At 43.3% G+C, this 9,040-nt stretch overlaps 1 protein-coding gene across 1 annotated transcript in view; it reads left to right on the top strand.

The window, feature by feature from the left end:
- The window catches only part of Phyh (phytanoyl-CoA 2-hydroxylase), a 47,657-nt gene that overhangs the window by 31,849 nt on the left and 6,768 nt on the right, over nt 1-9,040 (top strand). Inside the window, exons 6-7 of the mRNA XM_013014609.1 lie at nt 4,282-4,463; nt 7,985-8,176. Coding sequence (XP_012870063.1) covers nt 4,282-4,463; nt 7,985-8,176 — 374 coding nt within the window. The remainder of the gene's footprint in view (nt 1-4,281; nt 4,464-7,984; nt 8,177-9,040) is intronic.

The raw sequence follows: 9,040 nt of genomic DNA on the forward strand, positions 1-9,040 counted from the left end.
ATGGACACTCGGGCCTGGCCTGATTTAGAACTTCCATCTTCACCTCTCAGCCTCCTGAGAATAGCTAGGATTACGGTGTGAGCCACTGGAGCCAAGCTTTCTAATACTAACAATAATAACAAAGCCTCCCCCTCTTTCTGAATTGCAGCAGAACATGGTAACTCAAACCCATAATCACACCCAGATACTCAGGAGCAGAGATTGGGAGGATCTAGGCACAAGGCCAAAAAGACAAAAAGTTATCAAGATAGCTGGGCGCCAGTGGCTCACACCTGTAATCCTAGCTACTCAGGAGGCTGAGATCTGAGGACCTCGGTTCAAAGACAGCCCAGGCAGGAAAGTCCTTGAGACTATCTCCAATAGACCACAAGAAAACCAGAAGTGGTACTGTGGCTCAGGCAGTAGAGTTCTTGCCTTGAGCTGAAGAGCTGAGGGACAGCACCCAAGCCCAAAGTTCAAGCCCCTTGACCAACAAAAACAAAGTTATCAAGATCCTATCTCAACTAATCATTTGGGTGTGGTGTTCTTCCTAGTGTTTGTCAGCTAACCTGGAGGCACAGATAGAGAGATCCTGGTCCAGGATACAAACACAAAACCCCATTCAAATTATAACTAAAGCAGCCAGGTGCCAATAGATCATACTTGTAATCCTAGCTACTCAGGAGGCTGACATCTACGAGGATCATGGTTCAAAGACATCCAGGGAAGAAATATCTGAGAGAAGCCATTTCCAAACTAACCAGCCAAATACTGAGCTGGAGGGTGGCTCAAGTCTACCACTGTGTGCTGGAGCTGTGGCTCAGATCTCAGCAGCTGTGAGTGGAAAAAGCTCAGTACAAACAAGGCTCTGTGTTCAAACCCTGATAGTGACAAATAAAATTGAATTATTAAAGCGTGAGGCCCTGAGTTCATTCCCCAGTACCACTGCTAAAGGGCATTGATAGCCATAAAAGAATCTATGCAGTACAGAAAGACTTTCTCTACCCCCAACCCCACTCACAGGTAAGGTATTCGTGTCTTTATGAGGAATGATTCCTTGTACATGAACCCATTTGCATATGCCCTCTTTTGGGGACACAGGAACCTGTTGCTCCTCAGGTTTTTTTTTTCACATACAGTGGATCCCAGACATCTTTCTCTATCAGTTTCATTATAACTGGTGAACTATTGCAAAACATCGCATTGTACAAATGTGTCCTGGTCTCTTCTTCAAGGCAAAGTAATGCTCCACCATATCAATGGTTCAGGAGACTGCATTCAGCACTTGTAGAATATCGTCACCAGATGCTGTTAGACAAGTTGACCAATGTAGAAAGACTGTGCAAGTTAGACTCCTGTGATGTCACCTCAGTCCTCAGACAGGAAGGTCACAGTGGAAGTGGCCCTCTTGGCTACTCTGGATTGTGATCCTCTTATTTATGGTTCCCAGCATAGCTGGGATAACAGAGTGGTCACTACACCCAGCTTTTTATGGGTAGAAATCAGGTCTCACTAACATTTTTCCCAGGCTGGTCTTGGATTAGGATCCTCCTGATCTCACTCTCTGAGTAATTGGGACAATGGGTTTAAGACATGGAATCTGTTCTCCATGTTCACCGTAGTGGCCCCAATTTCCACCCCTGTGTCTGGTTTGTAGACATCATTTAAGGTCTTGCCACACTGATTTGAGGAGTTTGCTGAGTCACTGTTCTGTTTTCTGTAGGGATCTTCCCTTTTCTCCTGGAGTCTCTAAGGAGGACCCTGCCTTGTCCCTGGCCAAACTGCTTTATCAGAAGCCTTGTTCTTGTCCTTTCTAGTTGCTTTTTATTTGTCTCTTAGGGAAAAAAAGGCTACCTTTCAAGCTGGCTCCATAAATCCATTTAATTCAGAGTGTTAGAGATTTAGCAGGATATCCAATTGCTGAGCTTTTCACGCTTTATTGGCAGTGTTGGAAAATGCCAGTTTGGTTTTAGACCACTGCCATCTTGGTTCTTATGTGATAATTGAAATTTCTCCCACTGGGCTAGCCTTCTGATTTCCTATGAAGTTGTTCTTTCTTTTCTCTTAGATCCTGAAATATGTGGAGTGTTTCACTGGACCCAATATTATGGCCATACACACCATGCTGATAAACAAGCCACCTGATACTGGTAAAGATGTTTTTCTTTGTTAAGGAGAAGAGAAGAAAAATTATTGAGTTAAAGTATTCAAAGCTGTGGTTCTAACCCTGGTCATATGAATGTATGCAATTTCCTTTCAGTCTTAAAATTTCTTCCTTTATGAGCTGGGAAGGTGGCTCAGTGGTAGAGCACTTGCCTTGTATGCTCGAGGCCCTGGGTTCGATTCCTTAGCACCACATAAGAAAAAAGCTGGAAGTGGCGCTGTGGCTCAAGTGGTAGAGTGCTAGCCTTGAGCTGAAGAGCTGAGGGACAGCGCCCAGGCCCAGAGTTCAGGCCCCAGAGTTCAGGCCCCACGACGGGACCCAAAAAAAAATTGCTTCCATTATTACTACCTTAAAGTCTAATAGTAAATTTATTTCATTATATTCTGTGCTGGTACTTGGGTTTGAACTCAAGGCTGTAAACTCTCATCTCATTTTTTCTGCTTAAGACTCACACTTTTCCAATTTAGCCACAGCTCTACTTCTGTCTTTTTGGTATGTAATTGGAGATAAGAGTCTCACAAACTTGTCTGTCTGAACTGGCTTTGAACCATGATCTTCAGGTCTCAGCCTTCTGAGTTAGGATTACAAGTGAGATCCACCAGAACCTGGGTAATAATGATTTAGTTATGGACTGGAAGGTTAATGCTAAATATTCAGATGATGCAGTTTAACAAAGGTACCTATTTCATGTATCTTAAGCTTCTTAATACATGTACATATTAACTTTATCAGCCAGTCTGAGCCATGAGAATACAGATTCAGCATTTTGATCTCAAAACTGCATTAATTATCTCTAACACTTAAAGCTCCGATATAAGTCACACATGATTGTTCTTAAGATGTCTTGTTGCTTTTGTAGATTTTGAGACCTGATTTCCAGAGAGACTGATGAAGAAGTACTGCCCAAGTTTCTCAATTTGTTTTTATTTTTTTTGTGCTGTCCTGGGGCTTGAACTCAGGCCCTGGGCACTACCTTTGAGCTTTTTTGTTTGTCTCATTCTACCATTTGCACCACAGCTCCACTAATTGTTTCTTACTGGTTAGTTGGGGATAAGCATCTTAACGACTTTCCAGCCTGGGCTGTCTTTGAATCATGATCATCTGATCTCAGCCTCCTGAGTAGCTAGGCTGGAGTCACCAGTGCCCAGCTGTTTCTCACTTTTAATAATTTCTCAGAGATTCTCCAGCAGGTGGCGCTTGGATTGCACTGAGAAATCCTCCTATACCAGCAGACTCCAGCCCCATGTCAGCTCCTTTTCTCTTTTGCTTCCTTCTGACAGCAGAAGAGATTTATGTGATTGGACAAGTGCTTTGTGTCCAACTCTCTTTCTCCATGGCATCTCATCTGGAGAGATAGAGTAGAGCTCAGAGAAATGGCCACATGGATAAAACAGAGAAAGGGCCACTTCCAGACACCACACCAGATGACTAGCATTCTGTGAGGGGAATGTCCTGCAAGTCTGTTTGTGACATTAGTGGCTTAGAAGAGGACCTCCACCTTGTCCCTGTGCCATTGTCTTCAGTTTAATTCACCCCAATTTTTTTAAATAGTGGATGTTACTTTTGTGCCAAATCCAGAGTGAAAAAAGACAAAAAGGCAGCTGGGCCGTGGTGGCTCACATCGATATTCCTAGCCACACAGGATGTTGAGATCTGAGGATCACAGTTCCCCGCCAGCCTGGGCAGGAAAATTTGTGAGACTCTTATCAATAATTAACCACCACAGAAAGTCAGAAGTTGAGATATGGCTCAAGTAGTAGAGGGCTTTTCTTAAGCGAAAAGCCTCAGGGGCAATGCTTAAGCACTGATTTCAAACTTAGGACAAGTGTGCATGCACACATGCACAAACACATACACACACTAAAAGAAATAAAAAGAGGAAGAAAGCAATTTAGTGCTAATGTGTGACTTGCTAGAGTGAAGCACTTGGCTACCAGTAACTCAAAAGAAAGCAGTTGAATTAGGAGCCCTTGTATTAACATGCTACGTCAATTTGATGCCTATCTGTTAGGACTGATTTTCCACAGTGTAGTTTCCTTTGTTTGCTTTGTGCAGGAATAAGTCAGTGCAGTGGTTTTTCAGGACTAGGGTAAGAACTCTGACACTTGAGCATCTTTTGAGAGCACATTGTTTTCCAGGCAAGAAGACATCCCGGCATCCCTTGCACCAGGATCTGCACTACTTCCCCTGCGGGCCCAGCAATCTCATTGTTTGTGCGTGGACCGCGATGGAGCATATTGACCGGAACAATGGTTGTCTGGTTGTGCTCCCAGGCACCCACAAAGGCTCCCTGAAACCCCATGATTATCCGAAGTGGGAGGTAGGTTTGCCTGGCCATGGGGTCTTGGTCAGAATCCCTTTCTCTCTTTGTATTTCATACCAGTATTCATGAAGAGCTGAGGCATGAGACTGCATTTCCTTTTTTAGAAATGCCTTCTCCTGGGATTTGCAGTGAGGATCAGGGCAAGTTTTAACCCTTATAACTTCCAGGAGAGGCTCTGGGAATGGCAGATGTTGGGGGCAAGCTTTTAATAGTATGATATCATTCTCTGTAACAATGAGGGTCTATGGAGGTGTGAGGGTCAAGGGTGAGCAGCAGCCTCACAGGGGAGCAGGAAAGCAATGGAGCTCAAGGTCCAGAGGTACATTTGGAGGACTAGCAGAGGAAAGCCTGGGAACATAGGGGACTGGATTAGAAACCACTTTATCACTGACTTTTCCTGTTCATATGGGAGACAATGGAGGCTGTGTAGTTGTTATTGATTGCAGTTCTGGTGTTTGAACTCAGAGTCTAGAGCTGGTGAGGCAGTTAATCTACTACTTAAGCTATCACCCCAGCCCTTTTGCTTTCAGTTTCTTTTTCATATAGGATCTTGCACGTTGGCTCTGGCTAGCATTGGATCTCAACCCTCTGCCTCTGCCTTGCAAGTAGTCTTGCAGTCTTGTGCCATTATGCCTGGCCCAAGAACCTGGTTATTGTTGTTGTTGTTGTTGTTAACAACGTAGAGAGATCTTGTTTCTAAGTTTTATTTCCATAGTATAAACTGTAGCTATCTTAAATGTGTAATTGACTATCTCACACACACATTACTTTAGTGAAGAGAATCTCTTCCAACCCCTGCCCGAGGCAACTACTGAGCTGCGTTCAGTTCCTATAGATTAGTTTTCATTTCCTAAATGTTATATCCATGCTATTGTCTAGAACCTATTTTTCTTTGGTGTGGCTTCTTTGACTTGGGATGGTTATTTTGAGCTTCACTAGTGTTGGTGCAGCTGAGTAGTATTCTGTCGCATCCTGTACTATGATTTGTTTGCCACTTTAGCTCATGATGCTGAGAAACCAATATGTGTTTTTGTGACCACAAATGATGTGACCCAATGGGCTCTTCACAAATGGTCATCTCTCAGTCTGACATAGGATGCTTTGGAGGCCTAGGAGGCCAGAGAACCAGAGAGAGGATTCCTGGGAATTTAGGTATAAAGCCAGAGGATCCTGGGGCTGGGGGTTTAGCCCAGTGGAATGGCGTCCACCCAGCGTGCGCAAGGCCCTGGGTTCGGTCCTCAGCCCTGGAAAAACTAAAAAAAAAAGCCAGAGGATCCTGAAATCCTTGGTGGTGTCAGAAGGCTTTGGCTAAAGAGAGCCACTAAGTTCGGGTTCTGTATGGATTAGAAGAATATGCCTCCACTCAAAAAGAAAGAAAGAAAGAAAGAAAGAAAGAAAGAAAGAAAGAAAGAAAGAAAGAAAGAAAGAAAGAAAGAAAGAAAGAAAGAAAGAAAGAATATGGCTCCTGTCTTAGTAAGTTGGAGATCTTGTAGCAATGATTGGAATTCTGTGACAGTATTTGTGGAGATATGTCTTACTACATTAGCATTCTTGCATGAATGAGTAGAATTAGGTGAAAATGAGTGGAGCATGCATCCTGGTATACAACCTGGACTTGTGAAGCTCATCAGTGAAAGGTTAGGGAAGGGTGGACGTGAGTAAGAGCAGCAAGCTCTGGCTCACTTGAGTCAAAGAACAAGGTTTAGAGGACTTGCGGGGCAGCGTGTCAAGTGAGGCTGCTGGCTGAGGAGCACTGGTGAGAGGTCAGCTTGCTTGGGCAGAACACATCCACCTTGGCTGGGAGAGAAGGGCACAGGTCAGAGCCACGGCCTTTTCCTGTGGGTAAATGGCCATTTCTCCAAAGAAATATGGGATGGTCTCTGCCAACCCTATCTGACTCATAAGATTTAGAACATAATTATGAGTTTCAATTCTTTAATAAACATATAATAGACTTAGGGAATACTTGAAAGCAAGTTTAATGTCAATTGACCAGAAAGTATTCCTGGGCTGGGAGGTGCATTGTGGTAGAGCACTTGCCTTGCATGCATGAGGCCCTGGATTGGATTCCTCAGCACCACATAAGCAAAAAGAAAAAAGCCGGAAGTGGTACTGTGGCTCAAGTGGTAGAGTGCTAGCCTTGAGCTGAAGAGCTGACGGACAGGGCCCAGACCCAGAGTTGAGGGCCCACGACAGGCCCCCCTCCCAAAAAATAAATAAAATAAATGTATTCTTTATCTGACTTATGTAACTCTAATGTTTTTGTATAACACCTTCATAATAATAACATAAAAATTTTTAATGAAAACAAGTATTATGTTTATATTTACTATTATTTGCTCTAGATATACCATAAATGATCTTAAATCGGAGCATCTTCACTCTGTTTTAGAAGAAGGTAACAGGCTAGTAGAAAGAGAAAAAGAAGAATGACTTTTCTTTTCTTTTCTTTCTCTTTTTTTTGTTGGTCATGGGGCTTGAACTCTGGGCCTGGGTGCTGTCCCTTAGCTCTTCAGTTCAAGGAGCAGACTCTCTACCACTTCAGCCAAAGGGCTACTTCTGGTTTTCTGGTGGTTTTTATTGGAGATAGGAGTCTCCAGGTCTTTCCTGCCGGGGATGGCTTTGAACCTCCATCCTCAGATCTCAGCCTCCTGAGTAGCTAGGATTACAGGCGTAAGCCACCAGTGCCCAGCGAAGAATGACATTTTTATAAAGTTCTGTAGAAGAAAAATGTCACAGGAGGGAAGAATGTTACAGAACCAGACTAGAAAGGCATCCAAGATGTTCACCTATGTTAAACACCAGAGCCAGGGTGTTCCGGGTCAGTTGATAGGGTAGGAAGGATAGAGTAGGAATTCAGAATTTTTCATTGGGTCCAAAAGTAAAATCAGTGATTTCAATATAAGCACATGGCAGAGGTGAAGGGTAAACAAAGGAGGAGGCTGCAATGCTTGGTAAGAAATGTATGCATTATCCTGTCCATGTAATTGTAACCCCTCTGTACAGTATGTTCACAAATAAAATAAAATTAAAAAAAACACAGCCATTTGAGGCTGGTTTTTGTTCGTTCATTTTTTGGTGATGATCCTGGAGTTTGAATCCACAGCCTACTGTGTGTCTCTTGACTGGATCACTCAAGGGTAGCACTCTACCACTTGAGGCACAGCTCCACTTCTGGCTTTTTGGTGATCAATTGGAGACAAGAGTCTCATGCAGTTTCCTGCTTGGCCTGGCTTTGAATTGTTTTCCTCAGTTCTCAGCCTCCTGAGAAGCTAGGAATAGAGGTATGAGCCACAGAGCAGGGATAAGGAGCTTTAGTATGATATAAAATATAGACTCTTACTGGGATCAAATTCTAATTTAAATTTGGAATGTAATTATAATCTAAATTAGAACCTAATTTAGACATGTCTTTCTCTTGGAAGAATTTAGAGACCCTTGCTTTCTCTGCGTCACTGACTAAGTTTTAATCACGGAGGCCTCTCCCATGTAGACATGGCTCCTGTTCTCTTTTCTAGGGAGGAGTTAACAAAATGTACCATGGGATCCAGGACTACGATGAGAACAGTGCCCGCGTGCACCTCGTGATGGAGAAGGGAGACACTGTTTTCTTTCACCCCTTGCTCATCCATGGATCTGGACGGAACAAAACTCAAGGGTTCCGGAAAGTAGGCATTCCCATCGCTGCTCCCATTGGCAAAGATGGATGTGTTGGAAGCAAAACTCAAGACACAGCCGGGCACTGGCAGCTTATGCCTATGATCCTAGCTACTCCTTGAGCAAAAGAGCTCAGGAACACAGCCCGGGACCTGAGTTCAATCCCCACAACTGGAAAAAAAATCCAGATGCTGGTGTCTCACATCTGTAAACTTAGCTTCTCAGGAGGCTGAGATCTGAGGATCAAGGTTTGAAACCAGCCTGGGCAGAAAAGTCTTTGTGTGACTCTTATTTCTGATTAACCATTGAAAATCCAGTGGTGTAGTTGTGGCTGAAATGTTAGTGCACTAGCAAAAGATCTCAGTGAGAGCCAGCAAGCCGAGTTGAAACCATATGTCTGAGGTTTAAAAAAATCAAGATGAATTAATCTTTATAGTATTCATTAAACTAGAGTCTAGCCTAGTTTATTCACCAGGAATAAACTTCCTTCCTTCCTTGCTCCCTTCCTTCCTTCCATCCTTCCTTCCTTCCCTCCTTCCTTCCTCCTTCCTTCCTCTTTTACTGTTTCTTTCTTTCCTTTCCATCCTTCCCTTTCATCCTTCCCTTCCTCCCTCCTAACTTCCTTCCTCTTTTTCTTTTTTTCTTTTCTTTTTTTTTATTGTGAAAATACTGTACAGAGGGGTTACAATTACATGGGCAAGGAAATGAGTACATTTCTTTTCAAGCATTGTTGCCTCCTTTATTTCCCTTTCCCATCCCTTCCCATCCCCCATCAAAGTTGTAAAGTTCATTTTTTTTAAATTTTTTATTGTAAAGATACTATACAGAGGGTTACAGTTACATGAGTGAGGTAATGAGTACACTTCCTCTCGAACATTGTTAGCCCCTCCATTGTTTTCCCCCTACCATCCCCTCCC

The sequence above is a fragment of the Dipodomys ordii genome, unplaced genomic scaffold (assembly GCF_000151885.1).
Source record: "Dipodomys ordii isolate 6190 unplaced genomic scaffold, Dord_2.0 Scaffold24, whole genome shotgun sequence".
NCBI lineage: Eukaryota > Metazoa > Chordata > Mammalia > Rodentia > Heteromyidae > Dipodomys > Dipodomys ordii.